Here is a 23,852-nt window from a genome sequence, read left to right as displayed (position 1 = left end):
TCTTAATTTAAATGCTTTATTTTTAATCAATTTCCATGTTCATTGATAAGACAATAATGGCAAGCATTAATAGGGTAAAAGCTGAAGCTGTGACACATGTAAGCACTGCAGAATAACAAAAGCATATTAATTAATAGAGTCATTATCCCACATACTTGTTCTTTGCATGTGAGGAAAATGTTACTGAAAAACAGTTTCAGTAGTTTTGAAATATACAATCCATTATTAGTAGTTATAATCATCACATTGTAGAAAACATTATTAGAAATTATTCCTCTTATCAAAGTAATAATTTTGTAGGTTTTAGTGAACAACTAACTCTTCTCTCCTCATTCACCTCACCCCCACTACCTTCTAATTAATTGCATTGTGACTTCTACTTCCATGAATCCAAACCGCAAGATCCTATATGTAACTGAGATCATTTAGTGTTTGTTTTTCTCTGCTTCATTTCCCACTAAAAGAAGTTTCCAAGTTTTGGTCTGGTTTGGAGACACCATAGTAATAGATCACATGGGTATAAAAGATACAGTTGCCAAATTCATTTGGGGAAATTGAAGAATGAGGAAGTTGGATGGTTAATGCATGCTGAAAGGATAAGATGTGGGGTAGTGAGTTATAGAGGCATCCCTAGTAGAGAGAGAAGGAGCTGAAAGATGCCCAGCAGGAGGAGTGGTTGACAACAGCTCAGATGCAGCCAGGACAACATCCCTTCTTCAGATGGGAATGAAGCAGAGCTGGTATGGCGGTGGCACAGAAGACATTCCACCAAAAACTGGGGTGATACTGATGTCCTTTGGTTCAACCAGAGGTTTCAGCTTGAAGTTCTGTAAGATGGTGGTGAGCAGCAAAAACAGCTCCATGCGGGCCAGGCCCTCTCCCACACAAACTCGTTTTCCTGAAAGCAACAACACAGAGGACAGATACTCCTTGACTATGATGTTCCTTTTGGCACAGGAAGAATGTACCATTATCAAGTGATGGATTATTGAATGAACGGTTTCCAAGTGAATATGAAAGGTGATTGGAAGGATGGTTGATGTTATTGATGGATAAGTGGATGGAAATGCATTATACATACCTCATAGCTTTGTTAACAGGAATTATTGGATAACAAAATTTATGGAATGTCTGCTCTGTGTGGATCTTCCTTCAATCCTTTTTGTAGATGCACACCCTGATTGCTTATGTTCCCTGTTCACTCTCAGGTATTCTATTCCATGATCTTTACTGTTTCTGGTTTTAGTTAGCAGTTAGACATAGATTCTTGAATCATTATTTTGTTTCTAGGTGGTGAAGGAGTAGTGTTGGTGATACAGTGATGCATTGAGAGGCAGAATTCAACTCTTCCTCTACCTGTCTTACTGTGGATAGAGCAGAAGTCAGCCTCCAAATGAGGACACATCATGAGCAGGGAAGGCGCCAGAGCACTGAGCTGTTTGTGATCATTCACAGACAGCAGGTTGCCAGGGCCTGGAACAGGCATGATCAAGATCAAAAGCCTCCATGAAGTGAATCTTGACCTCTGAAAAATGGAGTTTCTCTTACCTGTTGAGAAAGCCAGGAAGTAGTCAGTCTTTTTAAAGTTTCCATTCTTGTCCAGGAAGTGTCCAGGGTCAAACCTCTCTGGGTTGGGAAACTGTTTGTCATCATGTAGCGCTGATGTCAGTGATGGTAATACGGTCGTACCCTGGAACGAACAGTCATAGTTAAAGGGGTATACTGACATTAAGGAGCTGAGAGGGGTGTTTAATTGATTTTCATTTCTTTTTTTTATAGATAGGATGAGAAGTTATTTAATAAACATTTTAAAACATCAGACTGGATCTATTAAAGTAAAGGGAATATGCTGCATGAATCAAAAGATGGGGTTTTAATCTCACCTTTGAATTTTTTTTCATTTCTTTGATTTTTAGGTTGAGAAAATGCTGAACCAAAGGAAAAGAATTGACCTTCCTATTAGATATTTCAAATAATTAAAGGCAGATTTACAGAAGGAGAGGCAGAAAACTATTTTTCATCTGCTGGTTGACTCTCCAAATGGCTGCAAAAGCTGGGGTTGAACTGATTTGAAACCAGGATCCAGGAGCTTCTTTTAGGTCTCCCACATGTGTGCAGGGTCCTAAGGACATGGGCTATCCTTCACTGCTTCGCCAGGCCAGAAGTTGAGAGATGGATGAGTAGTGGAGAAACCGGGACATGAACCAGAACTCATGTGGCAGCAGAGTGTGGAGAATTAGCCTGGGAATCCATGGCACCGGCCCTGATAACATATAGTTTAAAAGTGCAATAAAATTGAGTTTTGATGAACGTTTTTTTTTTCCAGATGAACTTAAGCAAAAAGATGTGTAGGTCTTGGGGTCAGCATGATGGCTCAGCAGACGAATTCTCTGCCTGTTGGTGCTGGCATTGCATGTGGGCACCACTTCTAGTCCTGGCTACATCTTCTTCCCATTCAGCTCCATGCGTTTGCCCTGGGAGGACAGCAGAGGACGATCCTGGACCATGGGCACCTGAACCAATGTGGTAGCCCCTGAGAAGCTTCTGGCTTTGAATCAGCTGGTTTCAACTGTTGTGACCTTTTGGGGTAAACCAGTGGAAGGAAGATCTCTCCTCTCTGTAAATCTGCTTCCAAATAAACATTAAAGAGATTAAAAAATATAGAAAAAGGTCACCCCCACAAATTAAAGATCTTGTGATATAAGCCATTTATGATATAGCACAAATTATTCATTCCCAATTCATTTTAATCTGGCATCTCAAAGTCATTTTTAGTGAGCTATTTTGCTACGTTGCATTTGCTCTGCTTTAGTTCCCAAATCTGAGCATTTATCTTCTTAGAGATAGAAGTATTCAATCTCTTCAGTGAAAATTCATATACTCAGTGTATTTGCATTTTCAGGACTTTAATATTTTAACAGGTGATTGGAAATAAACACTAGAATTTATGATACTCTCACATACTGCAGGATGCTGGGATCTACTCAAATACACTCATAGTTTTAGAAAAGTATATAAATATTCAAACAATTTTGCATAAATGAGTACATCGATGCTGCCCTTTAATTCAAGTCAAGTTTTAGTCACCCAATTAGCTCATGACAAACTTGTACATAGTTTTTAATACTTGAAGTAATAAAGGCTTTCTAAATAGATTTAGGGAAAAACATATGTCTGGTCTAAGTTAGAGTAGCCACGTGTCTATAAATTTATTTATACTGAAGATTGATCTTATTAAATGATTGCAAATGAATACAATTCACTAATATACATTCACTAATGAAATCACAGGAATTCAGCAGTCAGCTCTGGTTAATTATCTCTCTTTTTTTTTTACATGAAACGCTTCATGAATTTGCATGTCATCTTTGTCTAGGGGCCATGGTAATCTTCTCTGTATAGTTCCAGCTTTGTGTATGTGTTGCCAAAGTGAACAGTGTTAATTACTTCTTATAGGACAATACAAGTGTTGAGCATTTCCATCACTGTATTGAACTCAACTATCTCCAAGCAGTCATAACTTAATCACAGCCCCAGCTAATTCAGCTTGCCACAGGGTTTGGTAAGTCTCTAGTTATGAATTTAATATAGAAAAATCATAAAAAGTAATACTGCTTTATGACACATGGAGTATTAAATTTTAAATTTCAGTTTATCTGACAGTTGGGACATTGTATCTACATTCATTTACACAGAAGTTAAAACAGTTTTGTGTAAGTATGGTGAAACTGAATATTGGCTGGAAAAAAATATATATATATGCTGAAGCTTATTACTTTTCACAGAAAACATTCTGCAATTTGTCTATCTCCTGCAGTGCTTCCCTGAGCAGGTCCCCAGAGCTGATGCAGTGGATGAAGGAGTAGATGAGCCCGATCTGATCCTTGTTGTATTTACCAAGTAGTTAGTAATAGAGTCAGGAAGAATTCTGACTTGTATTAAAACACAATATTGAGGAAGAAACTCCAGAGCTACTACTTACTATTCACTAAATTAGAGTGAAAATCGAGGGATATAATAAAAATAGACCGAAACAGACAGTATCTCACCTCATTCGATGAAGATCAATGTTACTTTGACATCAGAAATTTGACATGAATATTTCAATGTAGAAATATTAGAGAATGACTTCTCACAAATATAGATACGGGCATCCTTTACATGGTGAGAAGATATGATCTGCATATTTAGTGGACAAAGTGATGCCAAATATATGTGTATATCAATGGAATTTGTTTAATTGTACTGTACATACATTGATCACAAGACATCATACAAAGATTGAGGAAAGGAAACATCTCTCATACATTGAAATGAAGAGGAGCAGTTACACTTCATAGCCTGGTATTAAACTCTCTCAGAGAGAGAAAGATGTCTACCTCCACAGCTTCTGCTCAACACTTGATAGAAAACGTTGCTGGGGAAAATGTCATAACGGGAAATTAAGCCATGAGATAGAAAATAAGGAATAAAACAGATATCGACCTCATTAGCAGGATGACACACAGAAGAAACTTCAATTTTAAACAACTTTTAGCACTAATTGATGAGTTTAGCAAATTGTAAAAAGAAAGAATCAAAACAAAATGTAAATACATTCTGTCTAGTAAAAATCAAGAAATGGAAAAAGTATTTAATATTTTATTATTGATAGTATGAACACAAATATTAATTAACAGGAAGAAGCCCTATAAAATGTGTGTACCTAATTGTAATGATAAAGTCCGCAAAAGATGGAAAGCTATACAATGCTCATGTACTGAAATATTGAAGAAGTTAGGATCACCATTCTAAGTTTTGCTATAGATTAGAGTCACCTTCCAAAATTTTAGGACACCAATATATATTTGGAAATGTACAGAGCTGATAATAGCCCAATAATCACATAAAAGTGGAACAAACTTGGTAGACTCACATTCCAGAAAATAATAAATTCTTATTTTTCATTCATGAAAATAATTACATTTTAATTTTTATTGCTTTTTTGATACAAATTTTAGCCGTTATAGAGTTATTTTGGAAATAGTGCTAAGTTTATCAGGCTGCCACATTTATGTGATTTGTTCTTCCCTTGTTGTGCTGGGAAATAATGGACTGATAATGTGAGTTTAGGAAGCTCGAGAATGTGGAGGTGCAGTGTGAGAGAAACAATTTTACCTTGGGGATAAGGTAGTTTCTGAATTTAACGTCATGCGTCACTGCGCGGGGTGCGTTAGTGGGACCCATGTTAATGAATCTCAAAATCTCATGTATGACAGCGTCCGTGTAGGGCATGTGGCTCCTGTCCTGCATGCAGGGGCTCCGGTTTCTGCCAATCACACGCTCAATCTCCTGCTGGAGCTTGACTGTTACAAAAATAAGAAGGAACTGATAGGAAAGAGAAAACTGGCATAGTTGACAGAATATGTTAGAGCTACAAGAAACATGGGATTATCCAAAAGGCATTTAGATTTGAATTACATGTTCCCAATATACTGAAATAGATAAAGTAATTGCCATAAAATGGAGATATGTGACTCTCACACAAGCCAGGCACTATGGTACATTTGTACATATCAGTCAATTGGCATTCATGGCAACTAGCAAGTTCCCGATGGTATTTGTTTAAAAATATGAATGTAATATTTATCACATTTTCCAGAAACTATTAGCATTGCAGAGAAGAAGCAGGAATGCATAATATTTTATAAAAAAATAATATAGGATATTTTAAAGTTAGATTTTACTGGTGATTCCCTATAGATGCTTCTCATCTTACAATGAGTTATGCCTTAACGAAGCCATTCTAAGTTAAACATGGCATTAGTGTCCAAATACATTGAATACTCTTAATATCTCAAATATGATATATTAGTGTAGGTTTCCTTAAACATGCTTAGAACACATACAAAACCCAACATTGATCAAAATTCTTTTTTCCATAAACTCTTTTTTATTAATATAATTATGATATTATTATCATTTTATGATCCATTTCATAGGCCGTGGGATGTCCCTTATCCCCTCTCCTAATGCCCCATGTGCCTCACAGAGTTCTCCCATATCATTACAGTGGCATAGTTCCTAATAAACAGCCATAAGTCCATCATTGTGGGCCTGGACAATGACAGATAATCAAGCATTCTATTGCCAAAACACTTGCAAACATTTTCACTGGGAGTCCATCCTCGATGCAGAAGTAGATATGCACACTGCACCATATCCTCATATCTGCACATATCAGTCTCCACCACAAAATCACTATAAATCTTCTCAAGTGAAAAGCCACAAAGAAAATAAACAACAGGAAGAAAAACAGAAATTTACAATGCCATAATTTAAACAGCATGCCACTGGATATGAAAGTCTCCATTACAGAGTTACTGTACATTCCCTTAAATGAAACACCACAAAACAAAATCAACAACAGCAAGAAAATATAAGACTTACAGTGCCACAAAGTTAAATAACATGCCGCTGAATGACTAATGTGTTACTGAAGAAATGAAAAAAAAGAACTTTCTTGAAGAAAATGATGTTACTGTATGATCTATGAAACATTGAATAATTTGATCAGAAAAAAATAACATGTTTTGAAGAAATGAAACTAAATCAAAAAACATCCAAATCCATGAGATGTAGTTTCCACTTATGTTTGATGGTGAAATGTATCTCCTGTAGGCAACAAATAGATGAGCTTTGTGTTTTTAATCCAGTTCATTAATCTATGATATTTGATGGATGAGTTTAAGCCATTATATTCAGGCTTAATATAAATACGTGGTAGTTGTTGTTGTCATTAGCAATGGGTTGTTCATTGATTTAGTCTTCTGTTGTTATTTTATTGGGATGTTCCTTGCATTTGCCTTTGGTTTTGATGGATGCCAGTCCTCTTGTCTGTTAAGAGAGCATCTTTAAGTATCACTTGTAGGGTAGGTCTGGAAGAGGCATATTCTTTTAATTTTTCTTTGTTGTGGAAGAATTTTATTTTATTTTGAAAGATAAAGGAAAACTTTGCTGGGTACCTTATTCTGGGTCAACAATGTTTTGCTTTTAGAGTCTGGAATATGTTGCTGCATCCTCTCTTGGCTTGTAGATTTTTGCGAGAGGTCGGTTGTTAGTGTGATTGCCGTTCTTCTATATGTCATGAGCATGTTTAGGATCTTTTCCTTATGTTCGATTGAAGAGAGCTTAATTATCATGTGTCGTAGTGAAGTTGCTTTTGGTCAACACTGTTTGGAGTTCAGTGACCCTCCTGGATGTTGTTTCCAAATTCTCTCTCTCCAGATTAGGGAAGCTTTCATTTATTATTTAATTAAACACATTTTTTTAAACCCAGCTTCTCTTTCTGTGCCTTCTGGAACTCCCGTAACTCTTAATTTGCCCATTTAATAGTCTCTCTTAATTCTTGAATGCTTTTTTTAGCTTGACCCAGGTCTGCTTTTAACCGTTTGATTGTTTCCCCTTTATGACAGGAAACATGTTCCAATTCTGAGATTCTTTCTTCTGCTTCCTTCATTTTATTATTGAAAATTTCCACTGAATTTGCTTTATTATATCCTTAACTTCCAATAATTTGGCTTGGTTTTGTTTCAGTGTTTTATTTCCTTAAATTCTTGCATGTGCTTCTCATTATTGATATGAAATTTTACACAGTGTTTTGATTTCTTTATTCCCCATTTTCTCGATGTCTTCGCAGTTAACTCTGAGGTTGGCAAAGGCTTTTGCTGCTTTACAGAGGAGTCTTTAGTAATATTCATTGTGCCTTTGTCTCTTCCTTTGCTCTTGGTCATTGTAGTTTTGTTTAATAGATTCAAGTTTTCAAGCTGTGTCCCTGCAATTTGATTTTACTGATTGTAGTTTGTACACAGTTCTTTGTTTGCAGTCACTTTTTCCACTCTCTACAGCGAGTTTCAGATCTGGGTTCTTACGTTAGACTTCCACCATGGTCTCCGTAGCCCAGCAGCAACCCAGCATGGTACTTCTCGTGATCCCACACTGTTGTTGCACCGTTATCTGTGCACTGTTTCTCCAAGTTCCAGTTTTCATAGTTCCTGGGATTAAGGAGACACCAGGTGTCCTGAATAGCTAGGTTGTTGGCAGTGCTGATCTTGCCAGAACCTGATGACCATAAGGTCTATAGGCCACCCAGGCACATTTTGAGTTGCAAGATGCCAAAGTCAGTATTAGTTTTGATGTGGGACCAGTGCAACGTACTGAGCTCGATGTATCTGCTTCCAATTCAGCGCCTGTGCAGCTAACTGTTGTCCCTGTAGTCTCAACGCCTTTTGCACACCCTACAAAATGGGACCCAATGTGCCATTGGTGGAGTTTCTGATCTGCTTGTTACCTGCACGTATTTCGGGTGGAACTTAAAAGGTGTTGGTGGAGTTCCTGGTGCCAGTGTAGTTCAGATTGCCACTTGCTGAATGCCTTTGGCATGTCAGGTCACTGCAACACCACACCATTGTCTCCGCTGCTTTTCTGTGTCCATCAGTCTCCATGTGCTCCTCTGTTTCTGTTTGTCCTTTGCTATTTCCTGGAATGTGGCCTCTCAGCTTCACCCTGGCTAATGTTTCTTCATCTATGTAAATGTGGCTTTATGAATTTTGCCATCTTGACTCTCCAGTCAAAACTCTGAATGCAATTAAATTTCATAATAAAATGTGGAATAATTCAATAAACTGAAAATGACTCACAGTAGGGAATCAATTATTTCCCTCTCATCATTTCAGAACAGACTGTAAACTTCAACTTCCTATGTTATTCATACCTGTGACCTCAGGGTGCTTCAGTAGGAGGAGTAGTCCATATCTCACGGTGCTGCTGATGCTATCTGTCCCACCAATAAACAAATCAAATGCAGCAATTTTCAGGTTTTCCAGAGTAAATTCAGATTGCTCATTATGTTTTTCCTAGGAATGAATTGATAAAATTATTTGATGAATTAATTTCTAACATATAGGTTCCAGTAAGCACAAAATAATTGAGTTTGTAAAGTAAAACCAACATCAAAAACAGGGGAAGAAATGGTAGGGAAGACATCTATGTGACATCATGGACTGCAGTACAGGTGACCTGTTCTTGCTTGCCTAAAAATACTCATCACCATCCTCCTTGTAGCTGCCTGTTAAATGGGTTATATTTTTTGCTCATGGTTTACAAGCAATTAGTATCACTTCTTGTTTTCTTCAAACATGCAGATGTGAAGGTGTAGACAAGTGAAACAGCACCTGAGAGTAGGATGTAAGGTGAAAGTTGGCATGCAAAGTGTGATGGTAGCAAGTGGAAGTGAATGAACCTGTGATGGGGCAGAATTAGTGCACTAGGACCACACTAGCCTCCACAAGACTTCTTTTTTTGCAAGATGAACAAGCATACCACTTAAGGCCATTTGTGATTGGATTTTTGTGGGTTAGTTGGAGTCCTAATTAGAAGCGATATATAAAGATAAGTAATTGTTATAAAGGGATTAATAATCTTCTATCAAGAGAGTGTGGTTTTCTTCTGGAAAAGAATTACTTGGATCAGGCTTTCCCATGCACTGAAGGTGAATCTGAAATTTTTTGGAATGTGAGACCCCAGTCAAGTTCACCTAGAAAAGTTCAAGATGAATCAGAAATATTTATGCTGAAGAGCACTGCAAACCCGTGTAATAGGAGCACAAACTGCCAATGTGGGATTAAATTGGAGAAAAAGAGATGATAAGCCATAGAAAAGAAAAAAAAACAGTTGATTTAGAGTTGAGGAGATTATTTGAAACGATAATGCCAACAACAAGGACTTAATTTCAGTAACAATGAGATATAACATGTTCATATGTTTTGTTATGTATCAACTAGTGTGCTTGGTGGTTGCAATCAGAAATCAATTTTAGTTTTTAAAGATGTCTGCATACAGTTTTCCATAGTGGTCACAACACTTTACATTCCCACCAACGTTGCCCAAGCTGTTCTGACAGCAATGAGGTGTTATCTCATTGTGGTTTAGATTTACATTTCCTTCATGGACAGTGAAGCTAAATATTTTCTCATATATTTGTTGCCAATTTTTCTTTTTCTTTTGAGAATTGTCTATTGAGGTTCTGTGCTCTTGAATGTTTTAGTTTCTGGAATGTTCTAGATATTAATCCTTTGTTAGGTAGCTTACAAATATTTTCTTCCATTCTGTTGAATTCTGTCATTCTATCTATTGTTTCTTTTCTGTGTTGAAGCTTCTGTGTGTATATTCCCATTTGTCCTTTTGACTTTTGTTGCCTGTGCTTTGCAAGCTGTATCCAAGAAGTCAGGTCATCCACTACACCAATGTCTTGGAGTGTTTTCCTTCATCTTCTTCCAGTAACTTCATATTCTGAGATTCAACACTGAGATCTTCGATCAATTTTGAGGTGACTTCTATTTGTGGTAAGAAATAGGGATCTGATACAGATCGAAAAACACACAAAGTGCTCAAGTGTTTTTTTTAAAGGAATTCTTGTTTTTCTTGCACCCATGCCAAGTAGATCATCAGATGCATCATACATGCACAAAGCAATCAACTATTTGAGCTGCTGTTCATATTTTACCTGTTCCATTTTGATCAGGAAACAATCAATAAAGTCCCGAGGATTATTCACATCTAGTGATTGTTGGTGTTCTTTTATTTTTTCCAAAATGAAATTCTGGATAAAACACATATTTTTAATAAATTTATTATGGCTCCCTGGAAGGTAGTCAATGAGAGCTGGAAAATTAGTGCAGACCTAAAAAGCAAGAAAAAAAGAAATTTTTTAACCAAATGAAACATTTACAAAAGACATCCAGACTTTATTTCAAGTGCAGTTTGAAAACTTCCGGTGTAACAGTAAAAATTATACAATGTTCACTTTGAGATACACTATGTTTTTTTCCTTTACTATACATTGACAGCAAGTCTCTTAAGGAATTAGTTCTGGAAAAAAATCTGACCAAAGATTTAAATGTGATAGCCATGTAACATGCTCAAAGAAGAATTTTATAAGTAAGTAAGTAAATAAATGCACTTTCAGATGACAACCGATGTTTAGGAAGTTGGGCAGTCAAACCATGAGTATGATGTTTATCCACTGTTTATTACTTATGCCTCTAGTGTAGAATGATTACTTTAGGACACGGGAGTTTGAAAATTCCATGAATGTATTCACTGGAACATTTTATGTTCTTACTGACAGTGGAAATAAGCATTTTTGTGGCTTTTCTAAGATCCTACAAGGATTTTTTTTTTTAAAGAAAGAAAGTAGAGTAATAGCTCAGCATAGGAAAACAATCACATTTCTTTACAGATCCATACTTTTTAAAAAAGCATTAATTTATGTTTTTATTGGAAAGGTGGAAATACAAGAGGAGAGACAGTGAGGAAGATCTGCCTTTCGATGCTTTACTCCCCAAGCTGCCGCAAGGGCTGGAGCTGAGCCAATCCGAAGCCAGGAGCCAGGAGCTTCTTCTAGGTTTCCCATGTGGGTGCAGGGTCCCAAAGTTTTGGGTTGTCCTTGATTGCATTCCCAGGCCACAAGCAGGGAGCTGGATGGGAAGCGGGGCTGCGGGATTAGAACTGGCGCCCATATGGGATCCTGGCTCGTTCAAGGCAAGGACTTTCACCGCTATACAATAGTGCCAGACCCATGACTCCATATTTTTTAAAGATTCTTTTATTTTTCTTCTATTGGAAAGTCAGTTATATACAGAGAGGATCACAGCAGAGAGGAAGATCTTTTTCCACTCATTCACTCTCCAAGCGGCTGCCACCACCAGAATTGAGCCAATCTGAAGCAAGGACACTGGAGCCTCTTCCAGGTCTCCCACTTGGGCACAGCGTCCTAAGACTTTGGTCTGTCCTTGACTGCCTTCAGAGGTCACAAGCAGGGAGCTGGACGGGATGCGGGGCCACCAGAATTGGAACCGGCACCCACATGGGACTAGAAATGGACCCCTTATGGAATCCCGCTGTGTGCAAGGCGAGGACTTTAGCTGCTAGGCTACCACACTGTGCCCATTTTTATGGCTCTTGTTACATAGCCTATTTGTTGGCATTCAGATTGAGGCATCAAACTTGCAAATCTGTTCACAGCTTTCTGGCAGTGTATGTGGCTGTGAACATCCTCCCTCCTTGATTTCTTAACCCATGATATCTTCCAAGCGTGGTATAGAAAATTCTAAAGGTCATTGTGGTACAATCCTGGTGGTGGATGTTATCCTCCCCTAAACTCTGCATAAGCTTGAATGTGACGTCCTTGCATTTGTCAAGTCAGCCAATGTCTACCTGAAAATTGGCCCAAGAGCTTGGTATAGCCACCACCGGTCAAGGAGACAGTGGGATTGAACAGCTTGTTATCTGACCACTGATTTCCTGGTGTTCAGATCAAGGTCTCAGCTCTGTTTCTGATTTAATTGACAACGAGAGCTCTGTGCAAGACTGTGATGACATTTCATAGCGTGGGTCTCTTACTTAGCATGATCAGTAAGTACGATTGATGATTTCTTATGAAGAAAGGATCATGATCTCACCTGAATCCATGGGGAGCCTAGAATAGTGAAGGCCTCAGTCAAAAGCTTCAGAAAGTGGATAAAATTTTGATCTGAATATTCAAAACGTTTCTGGAAAATAACGGAGCAGATCACATTGCAGGGAGCACAGCCCAGGATAAAGGTAGGATCACAAGGAGAAGCTGAGAAAATAACAGAGTTTAAAAGTAGCATTAGACTATACATAGTAAAGCCTTCATCTTTGAGACAGCAGGAAAGGATACTTTTACAAATGTTATTATTTACACAAAAAGTCTGTTAAGTGGAGAAAAACCACCATTCATAAAATTAGCATGTCTTTTGACTTTAACTTCATTTGCATACTACAATTTTTCTAATATTGGTTACCTGATATTCCATACAAACACACAATCTGTGTTAAATATTTAATAAATTCTAAAATTTGTTGTAAAAATTATTAGAGTATTGATTTCTTACACCTAATAGATACAATTCTAAGATGATAACCATTCTTCTTTCCCTATTTCCCTCAGTTTTCCCCTGCCTTCCATTTCTTTTCTTTCCTTTCCCTTCCCTTCCCTTTTCTCAGTTCCCAATCCTCTCCTCCCCTCCTATCTGTTGTTTTCCTTCTTCTAACTGCTGTAAAAGTATATTCAAATTGACCTTGTTACCACAGGTTTAATGCACCACTAACTCTAATGTGCAACAAATAACAAATTAAATATTATATTTTAGTTCAAAGTGTTCTGTGTTTGGGTGGAAATCGAAAAAGTTTAAGAGGATAATTTTTAAGGGCTCAAGTTGTGGTGCAGTGGGTTAAATCCCTCCTTTCAAATTGGGGTACTGGTTTGAGTCCTGACTGCTTACCTTTGACTCCAATTCCCTGCAAATGTTCCTGGAAAGGCAGCAAAGGATGGTCCAAATACTTGAGTCCCTACGACCCACGTGAGAATCCAGGATGAAATTCCTAGGTTTTGGATTTTGCCTGGCCCAGACTTGGCTGCTACAAACATTTTGGGGTGAACTAGGAAATGAAAAATTTCTGCTCCCTCACTCTCTCTCTGTTGTTCCTTTCAGATATATATTGAAGTTATAAGAAAGTGATAAAACAACCCTTCTCATGCCAACAGATTGTGATAATCAAATGTGGCCAATATGATTCATGAGCCAGGACCATTCTTCAGCTTCTGTCACATGGTGGCAGAGACCTACATACTTGAACCATCATCCACTGTCTCCCAGACGCAGTGAGAATCTGACATGAAGAGGAGCAGCTGAACTTGAGGTGACACTCTGATAAACAATGTGGGTGTCACAACTAGTAGAATAATATGATGCACTACAATGCAGTTCCCCTCTACGTATTTTAAGAATAAGAATTCTTTAAAGAAAAAATGAGTAAATGAAAGCGCAATGAGTAGCATCAAGCCTGCTGAGCACCTTACTTTTATGATAGTGTGCATTAAACATTGCAGAGTTCCAAGATTGATAGCAAAGGTTTATTTTAGCTAAGGAGATGAAGGGTAATTGTGAACCTAGGGAAAACTTGGTGCACCCCTTGCAGGTAGATCCTGATGTCTGGTTAGCAGGGCAGAGCAATGTCACCCACCGTTGGTTTTCCTCAGCTCCTCCACAAGGCAGCGGGCCTCCTCTTGAACTCGCTCCTCTATGCTCCTCTTCCCCATCCCGAAATTGCGCAGGGTCATGAGAGAGAAGCGCCGCATCTCCTTCCACGGCTTTCCATTACTCATCCCGATTCCTGCCAGTGGGAGAACAGTGAGTAAGAGAATACCAGGCTAGGAGGAGGCAGATGACAGGGAGCAGTCACATGCATGGCATAGGCTCTCTCACAGAGCTCCTCAGGTCTCTGCTTTCCATCCTCCCCTCTTCATTACCAACCGCTGGTTGACCAGGTACACACTTGAACACGCACACAGGTGCATACACTCACCATGTCCTTTGTTGATTCTTTCAAACAATGGGAAACTGCCTCTCCCAGAAAACTCGTCTCCATGATCAACCAGGGCCTCCTTCACTGCTTCATATCCGTGTAATATCACAGTGGGCTTTGTGCCAAAATACAGGGTGAACACGGGGCCATAGGCTTTGGAGAACTGAAAAAGAAGATGGAAATTTTACATAAAGAAGACATTATTTTGTTTACATCGAGTTCATTACTCAGATTTTAAATCCTAAATATTTAATTTTTTTCAGGTAAAGTTTCAAATATTTCTGAATTATATTCATACATGTGATGGTGATTATTATAGTTGCTGTTTAATCTAAAAAATTCCTTGAAAAATCAGTATTTTGGGCAACAATGTAATTAATCCTCACCTCAGCACATTAATCAGGTTTATATATCATGTTTGGAAATAATGGAAATAAAGTCAGAAAATTACAAACCAAAAAGCAGCATTTTCCCGCATTTGCAGCAGATTAAAATTTGTTCGCTTTCAGTTTTTGAGCAATTTGTGATGCCAGTGTCACACAGAGATGTGCAATGTGCTAGTGATTGCTTCACAATCAGTAACACAGTTCATCCCAGATTGGTTCTGGTCTATTAGCATGATAAAAATACTAAGAATAAATGTGTCTTTAAAAATGTGCCTTTAAGAATTCTAATGATTACTCCATTCTGAGAATACATGGCATAAACAGCTCAGAAAGACAGCAAGTACTAGAGGCAATGTCAGACCTGGGACATCTCACGGAAGCATAATTTCTCTGTGTATTTGCAGGAGGCAGGCAGTAGCAGTTTGAAGAGTCCAATAAGATACTGTCATCACCCACTGGAGCTTGAATGATGAAAATTTTACTGATTTATGCTGGTCCTCAGTACTCAGTGATTGCTTTTTGCCCCTGAGAAACAGCTGTATTGAGTCATGATTGGAAGTAATATATTTCAGCCATATAGTGTGATTTTGGGGAATGAATGCATGCATTTCAGAGTGATTGTCACATCAAGCTAATTAGCAAAAATGTCCTGTCATACAGCTACATTTTTGTGTGTCTCAAGAATGCTTGAGCTCTAGTCCTTGGAGAACTTAGGATGTTTCATTCACTATTATTTATTGATAAAACACTGACATTTGGTCTTTATCTAGCTACCTCTTACTCATCCAAAGAAGAATAAAATTCTATTTTGTATGTATACTTATTTGCTTTGTGTATTGATCCATTAATGTGCTTCTTGCTTGCTTTCATGTCTTGACTACTTATAAATGATCTAACAATGAAAATAGAAATATTGCTATTTTATGAGATTTCACATTCTTGGGATATGTACACTTTAGAGGGGATACTGGATTGAATGGTGTTCTGTTTTTATTATTTTTTTTTCATAAAGGCTCAAGCATGTATTGACGTCAAGCTGTCATCTGGCCTGCAAACCTCTGATACATGTGTCAGTCCATGTTCTGGCTCCTGCACGTCGGAGAATGGCTCAAGTGCTTGGGTACCTACACCCCGTGTGGGAGTCCCTGGCTTCCCAGGTCTGGACATTGTTGGTATTTGGAGAGTGAAAAAGTGAGTGGAAAATCAGTCTTTGGCTCTTCAACAATTCTTTCTAACTCTGTCTTTCAAATGGATATATACATCTTTAAAAACAGAGTTCCCTTTCCTATAACACTTGTTAGCAATTCTTTTTTAATTTTATGGTAATTGACCATAGTCGACGACATGGGGTGATACAACATTTTGCTTTATATATTCATTTCCTTGATTCTAGATGTGGTGTGAATGCTTTCTTATTCTTCTTGTCAATTTCTATGTCTCCTTTTAAAAAAAGTCAAACTCCAAGTATTTGTGCATTTTAAGTGGTTCATTTGATTTTTGCTAAAGAGTTAACTTGTTGAATATTAACTCTATGTACCTTTGATTTTCTCCTATTCCTTAGAATAGCTTTTTCGTTTTGTAAATTGTTTCCCTTTTGTGCATAAAATGTTATCCTTGAAGTAGTTAACTATGCTCATTTTTGTTTTAATCTCTTATCTTTCTAATATCAGATATAAAAGTGCTTTGCTGATACAAGGTCAGAGAGCTATCTTCCTTGTTTTCTTCTGAATAATTTATTTCAGATTCTATGAATATCAGAGATGTAGAGTGTAATGAGAGGCCCGGACAGATAGATAGGAGTGGGAGGTGAAAGTATTGTTCAAAGGATGTAAATTAAAACTAGATGGCCAGATATTTTAAAATTCAGAAATAGAAATTATGGAGAGACCAGAGGTAAATAATTGATTGTTTGAGGCCTAGGATAATAGAAGAGGAGGGAGAGTGGGAAAATTCTTTGAACCTTTTTTAGAATTTTGAAATATAATTTGCATTATGACACTGTTTGAATATTATTTTAAAATAATTTTAAATTGGTTAAAGAAGATGGCAGAATAGGTTAAGAGTCGATCTAACAAGACAGAAACGTTAGCCATGATGAAGCAGAGCGGCTGTGATCCTGGGAAATAGGAGAGGACAGACCAATGGCTGAGGGACACCTGGAGCCCAACGGAGCAGGGGAAGCAGCAGAGACAGCGTAGTGGTTTCACAGTGACCAGAAACTCCAGTGGTGGTCAGTAATTAGTGATTGGAGATACACCAGCAGGGAAGTTGGAAGGGCATTTCACCCCAGGCATAGACCTGCTGATTTGCTTGATTCAAGCACAAATAGAAGCCAAGTGGCAGAGCCAAAACAGGCGGGTCCAGGAACAGGGATGATTTCATGGATCAGATCCACACCACTATCACATAAGTTGCCATTTGTGTATTGAGGCAAAGTTTATGGGGCTGGAGGGACAACAGTGATCTGTTATTCCAGGAGCTGCTCAATCCCAGCTTGTTGCATTGCACTGGCCACCCCCAAGGAAAACAGTACTGACTTGGAATCCTACAGGTGCCACCCAAGAAAGGTCTGGGTAGCACTCAGACCTCATGGATAGCAAGCTCTGACCTCCACCAGTGCTGCATCATGTGATATTTTGAACTGTGGAAAAGACAGTGGGGGCTGAAGGAATTAGGGTAAGATGCATAGGCACTGAGCTTGGAGAAAACTCACTTCCAGCTCAACACATTGTACTTGTGAAACTGGGAAAATAGCATTGACCTAGCATCCTATGGGTTCCACCCAGAATTGGCTCAGATAGACCAGCGTTACTGACAATTCAGTAATTTAGGGCAGCTGGCATCTCCCTGATCCTGGGCACTGCTCAAACTGGGAGTGGGAGAAAGGTCATGCAGGCAAACATGTGGCCACCGCATGGGATGACAGGGGATGGAAAGTGGTACTGGGAGCTGGCACTAGGGGGACATTGGTGGACTGTAGCATGAAGATCCCAGGACTGAAACTTGCTGGAGGGAGTGGAACAACTGTCTTCAATTGAAGAACCAAGTACCAAATGTAATCAGTAAAATTAACCTGTAGACCAGTGGACAACACAGCTCAGAAACCTGTCCTAAGGGGAACAATCTGCTAACCAGAATAGCAATGACCAAGAACAAAAGAAGACACAGGGGCTCAATGAATGCTACTGAGGCCCTACCTTCAAAGGAACAAAAGCCTTTGTCCATCTCAGAGCTATCTGAGAAAAGAACAAGGAAGTGGGGGATAAAGAATTTAAAATAAAAATAAAAATTGCAAATCTTGTTATAAAACCTAACAACAATAAGGCATACACTCAAGAGTTCAAGGAATTTAAGGAATATGTAACACAGGAAATAGCAACACTGAAACAAAATCAAGCAGCTATATTAGAAATGAAGGACACAATGGAGCAAATGAACAATTCAGTGGAAAGCCTCAACAATTGAATGAATGAAGCAGAAGACAAAATCTCAGACTTGAAAGCTATTTACTTTAAGAGTGATTAAATAACCAAAAAGTTGAAATAAGAACTGAGTCAAACTAAGAAAAGTATTCAAGAATTGAGGGACACTATCAAAAGGCCAAATATAGGAGTCAAGGGAATTCCAGAAGGTACAGAAAGAGAAGCTGGGTTAAAAAATGTATTTAATGGAAAAATAAAGAAACACTTACCTAATCTGGAGAAAGAATTGGGAAACAAAATACAGAACAACCATACAGCTCTATATCAGTTGACCAAAGGCAATTTTTGCCACAACACGTGATAATCAAGTTCTCCCCAAATGGTTGCAAGGAAAAAAATCTTTAAATATGTACATGAAAAATTAATTGACATATAGGGGAACCCCAGTCAGACTCACTGCTGACTTCTCAGAATAATCTCTATGAATCAGAAGGAAATGGAGTGACATATTCCAGATTCCAAAATGAAAAGATTGTCAGCCCAGAATAACATACCCAATAAACTTTTCCTTGTCTTACAAAATCAAAGAAAATTCTTTAATACTAAAAACAAGCTTCAAGAATATGCCACCTCCAGAGCTGTCCTACAAATGATACTCAAAGATGTTCTGTTGACAAAGAAAAAGAATAGCACCTACCAAAACCAAAGGCAAAGGTGCAGAACTTTCCAATAATATACCAACAGAAGATGAAATGAAGCAATGAACAACCCATTGCTAAAATGACAGGATCAAGTGACCACCTATCCATATTAGCTCTGAATGCAAATGGCTTAAACTTATCAATCATGCATCATAATTTCGTGGACAGTATCAAAAAACAAAACCCAACTATCTGTTGCCTACAGGAGACACATCTCACCAGTAAAGACACGTGGAAACCAAAAGTGAAAGGATTGAAAAAGATATTCCAGGCTAATGGAAAGGAAAAATTAGCTTGTGTAGCCATTTTTATATAAAATAATATAGATTTTGATGTGAAAAATATTAAGAGACACAAAGAAGGACACTGTTAATCATCAAAGGATCCATTCAGCAAGAAGAGGTAACCTTTTAGATTCTTACAATGTGTTCTTATTATCGATACATTTTCTTGTTGTTTTTTCTCATGCTTTTCTTTGCTAATCTTTTTTTTCTTTGCTTGTCTTTGCTAATCTCTGTGTCTCCTTTTCTCTAAATTTCACTTTCCAATAAAGATAAATAAATCTTGAAAAATAAGCATGCTATGAATCAAGTGGGTATTTAGCTTAGTGGTTAAGATGTTCCCAACAAAACTAAGCTATGGTCCTGGATCCAGCATCTTGCTATTGTGTCTCTTGGAAAGATTCTGGGGTGACTACTTAATCAGATTCTTGTCATTCAGTTGTGAGACCTGGATCATGTTCTTAAACCTAGCTTTGAACCTGGCCTAGTATGGGGCATTAAGGATGTTTTGGGGACTGAAACAACAGATAAGATTGCTCTCTCTCTCTCTTTCAGCTCACAACCAAAAAATTGAAAACATATTTGGTAGGTTCAAACAAAGCTGTCTATGTAACTTCCAGAGAGACCAGCAGGCACAGTCAATAGCCAAAGTTAGCATCAATGAACCCAAATAAAACAACATCAATTCTGTTACAAGATGTGTTGAGACAGTCTCTGTGAGCACTGATTTCTAATCCAGTGTAGAACGTCGGTGAGAGGAAAGGTGTTAGTAAGTCCCATGAAGAGGCAGGCACATTGCTCGTTTCCTCACTCAAACACAGAACTCAGCTTGGTGACAAGGGACAGGAACTGATCTGTGTAAGGCAGGCAGTTCTCTATGGACAGAAAACCTAGAAAGAATACAGTGGATCACCCTTCTAGTGTGACTATTGGAAATCTATGTGAAATAGGCAGGGAAGTACAAGTAACTGTTAAATGCTGATTTTATCTCTCTTGAATGATTCTCTCTCCAAATGGCTGCAACAGTCAGAGCAGGGTCCAGATGAAAGTCAGGAGCCAACACTTCCTCAGGGTCTACCTCAGGAATGACAGCAGCCCAAATAATTGGGATAAACTATGCTGAAATTCCGGGCTATTAACATTTTGTTGGATTAGAATTGAAGCAAGTAGAATGGAAATAAGTGGCAATATTTGATGTTGGTATGCAAGTGGCAGCTTGATATGCTATTGTATAGGCCAGCCCCTGGATTTGATAGTACTTTGTTTAATATTATAGTCTTCAGAGATGTTCTTCAGCGATTTTATCCCGTAATTCTACTTTTTCTTGCATGTTAGTTTGGTTTTGGCGTTGACCTATGCTGTCCTCAGAGAATGAATGTAGGAGGATTCTTTCCCTTCCATACTTTTTGAATAATTTAAGATGAATAGAACAGAATTATTTCTGAAAAGTTTGACAGAATTCATGAGCGAAGCCCTCTTAGCTGGAGGCCTGTTATTGGTGATTCACTCTCAACCTTTGTTACTGTTCTAGTCAGATTTTGTTTGTCATGACTCAATGCTGAGGAATTTTATGAATTCAGTAATGTATCAATTCTTCTAGATTTTCGAATTTGTTGATGAATAGTTCTTTTTTATAATTCATATTTATTCTTTTTTTTGTGGTAGGAAGTGTCACATCTGTTTCGTATCTGATTTCATGAGCTTATGGCTTTCTCCTTTGTGAATAGTTGGGCATAAGTTTTATAATTTTCTTTTAATAACTAGCTCTTTGTTTCATTAATCTTTTATATAGCTTTTTCCTATTTGATTATTTATTTTTAATTTCATTATTTCTTCTCTTTTATTAACAATGGATTTGACTTGTTCTTGCCATTTTAGGTCCTGATATCTTTATCTGATATTTTGGAAAAAAGTGTTTTAAATGTTGGCACTCATCCCTATCAACCTTCCTGTGAGCATTGCTTTTGTTGTTGTTCAGAAGTTTGAAATGTTGTGTTTCCATTTTCTTTCATTTCAAGTAATTGTTTTTATTTACCACTTGAATTCTTCTTTGCTGTTTATCTAGTAGCATGCTGTCCAGTCTTGTTGTATTGCTATGCATTTCAGAGTTTTCTTGACTAAAACACAACTGAAGTTTCTATGTTGATTTTGGAGTCTGCAACTTTGCGTAATTCATTGGCTAGTTTGAACAGTTCCGGTGGATTCTTTAGGGTTTTCTCTGTGTAGGGTAGTGTCCTCTGCCAGTACAGACTATGTCATATGTTTCCCAATTGGGATGTCCTTCAGGATTTTCTATTGTCTAATGTCTTTGCCTTGGGTCTAGTCTGAAGTTGATTAGAACTAGCAAGAGTGGGCAGTCTTGTGTTTGTACTTAGAGGAAAATCTTCCACGTTTTCAGCCCTGAGCATGATGTTAGACCTGTCATATACGTACTTACTATGTTGAGGCACATCATTTCTGTGCCTATTCTACTGGGAATGGTTTTCATGCAAGAATGAACAATTTTCTCAGATATCTTTTCTGATAATCATATAAAATTTATTGTCCAGTCTGCTAACATTTGATTTTTCTGCATATGTGTGTGTGTGTGTGTGTGTGTATTGAATCACTCTTGCTTCTCTGGGTGAATAACACTTGATCTTGGTCAATGATCTTCCAAAGGGATGAAAATAAGAATGGAAATATTTATGCAAAAATAAAACTGCTCTTCCTGTGACTTTGAATAATTCACTAGTGTTTTTTTTTTTTGATTCACTGTGCTGTTGTAGGTTCTTAAGTGAACTCTTGAGTTTCTACACTTCTTGTCATTCCTGTATAGCTGTTTATAGATTGATCTCATGAAATTAATCACTTTAGTGTTTTGATCCTACCAAATGACAACTGAAATATTTCTCCTTTTTCAAAATGTGTTATCTCGGGCCACTAGTGATAACAATGAGGAAAAAAGGGGGCAATTGAACCATCATACTCCATAGGAGCTATTTCCTACATAAAAACATCTTAGTTATTTGCCTCCAAGAATTTATTTTAACTTCAAAGTCAATTCATATTTACTTACCCTTTGCAAGCCACCAGAGGAGCATCATGGGTACTTACTTTGGTCAAGGACTTGCTTATGTCCTTCAAATCCATCTGCAGGATGTTTCCAATAATTGGAAGAGGCGTGGGGCCAGGAGGGAGCTTCTGCCTGGTGGTGCTCCATCTCCAGAGTGAAAAGAGAAGCAGGCAGGAGATACTGAGCACCAGGGCCACAGCTGGGTCCATTGGAGCTGCTGTTCCCCTGAGACAGTGAGGAGCTGAAGATTGAGGCTTTTAAAATCCTCCCTGCTAGCTCAGTGTGTGTGTGTGTGTGTGCCACTGACATACTAAATGATTAATTAATCTGGTAGGTCAGCTCTAATCTTTTCTGAGTGGACTTTGTTCATTGAGAAAGATACCTCCTCAGATACCTCCAAAATCAAGATTGGGCCAAGATAAAACCAGGAGCCTAGAACTAACTCAGATCTCCCTGTGTGTGACACAGACCCAGTATTAACTGATACTGTGCCATAAAAAGCAGTTTCTTTCCATTAATGTCTTTCACATTCAGCAATTTTGTTACTAATTACAGTTTTAGTTAAATCAAATGGAGGTAAGAGAAGTTTGATTGTAACACCATTGTAGCTACATAATCCCATGACACATTGAACATTTTGACCATTACAAGAAATGCAATAATTTTCCCTTGTTTTGTACAATTGTAAAATAGTGAAAATGGTTATACTCATGCTATTTGAATGCAGTAACCTGATTTGTACAATAAAATTCAAAGTAAATAAGCAAAGAAAGTTATCCACATGAGAAAGCCTGTGAATGACAACCTGATATAAAAAAACCTCATACTAAATGTAAAAAAGATTGAAAACACCTCTTTTAAAACTTGGAGCTAGGACCGGTGGCGTGGCCGCTGGTTCTAATCCCGGCAGCTCCATTTCCCATCCAGCTCCCTGCTTGTGGCCTGGGAAAGCAGTGAAGGATGGCCGAATGCTTTGGGACCCTGCAACCCACGTGGGAGACCTGGAATAGGTTCCTGGTTCCCGGCTTTGGATCGGCGCACACCGGCCATTGCGGCTCATTTGGGGAGTGAATCATCGGATGGAAGATCTTCCTCTCTGTCTCTCCTCCTCTCTGTATATCTGATTTTGTAATAAAATAAATAATGATTTAAAGAAAAAGACTTGGAGCTAGACAAGAATGTTCACTTAACAAATCCTTCATTGATAGTTTAGGCAAAGGGAAACCAATCCTTTGAAGTGATCCCTACATTCCAATGTTCTTGGAAATATTAATCATAATGGCCAAAAATGGAATCAAACTTGGTGGGCTTCAATGGAAAAATGGAAAACAAAACGTGAACTATATGTATAATGGAGTAGTATTCAGGCATGAAGAGAATGAGTTCCATGATTTGCAACATAGTTTGCTTGACATAATGCCAAGTAAAACAAGCAAAATTGAGAAACACAACATCGCTTTATCTGACTCACATTGCACCAGTCAGAGTTGCTTACCAGAAGTTAGACAATCAGGAGACAAGGAGAAAGGAGACATGTGGATCAAACAACATCTCTTAAATATCAAGATATTGAATAA

General features: G+C 37.9%; 1 protein-coding gene and 1 non-coding gene across 5 annotated transcripts; both read right to left on the bottom strand.

Annotated features, from left to right (window-relative positions):
- Positions 1-716: 716 nt before the first annotated feature.
- LOC101524463 (cytochrome P450 2C18-like) lies at positions 717-22,484 on the bottom strand. Of its 4 annotated transcripts, none has more exons than XM_004580024.4 (9): positions 22,317-22,484; positions 14,431-14,593; positions 14,089-14,238; positions 12,501-12,661; positions 10,544-10,720; positions 8,753-8,894; positions 5,158-5,345; positions 1,549-1,690; positions 717-898 (listed from the first exon to the last, which is right to left on the bottom strand). In XM_004580024.4, exons 1-9 carry the CDS (start codon positions 22,482-22,484, stop codon positions 717-719), a joined length of 1,473 nt encoding a protein of 490 aa, XP_004580081.2. The 4 variants fall into 4 exon arrangements, with proteins under 4 accessions (XP_004580081.2, XP_058528016.1, XP_004580082.2 ...); XM_058672033.1 differs by having other exon boundaries at positions 12,501-12,632; positions 14,090-14,238; XM_004580025.4 differs by lacking the exon at positions 10,544-10,720.
- Positions 3,332-3,436, bottom strand: LOC118759476 (U6 spliceosomal RNA). The gene has a single exon (XR_004996210.2). It is a non-coding gene; the product is annotated as a U6 spliceosomal RNA (small nuclear RNA).
- Positions 22,485-23,852: the final 1,368 nt, after the last annotated feature.

Source organism: Ochotona princeps, chromosome 13 (assembly GCF_030435755.1).
Source record: "Ochotona princeps isolate mOchPri1 chromosome 13, mOchPri1.hap1, whole genome shotgun sequence".
NCBI classification, from domain to species: domain Eukaryota; kingdom Metazoa; phylum Chordata; class Mammalia; order Lagomorpha; family Ochotonidae; genus Ochotona; species Ochotona princeps.
This window is presented reverse-complemented; position numbering and strand designations above follow the sequence as displayed.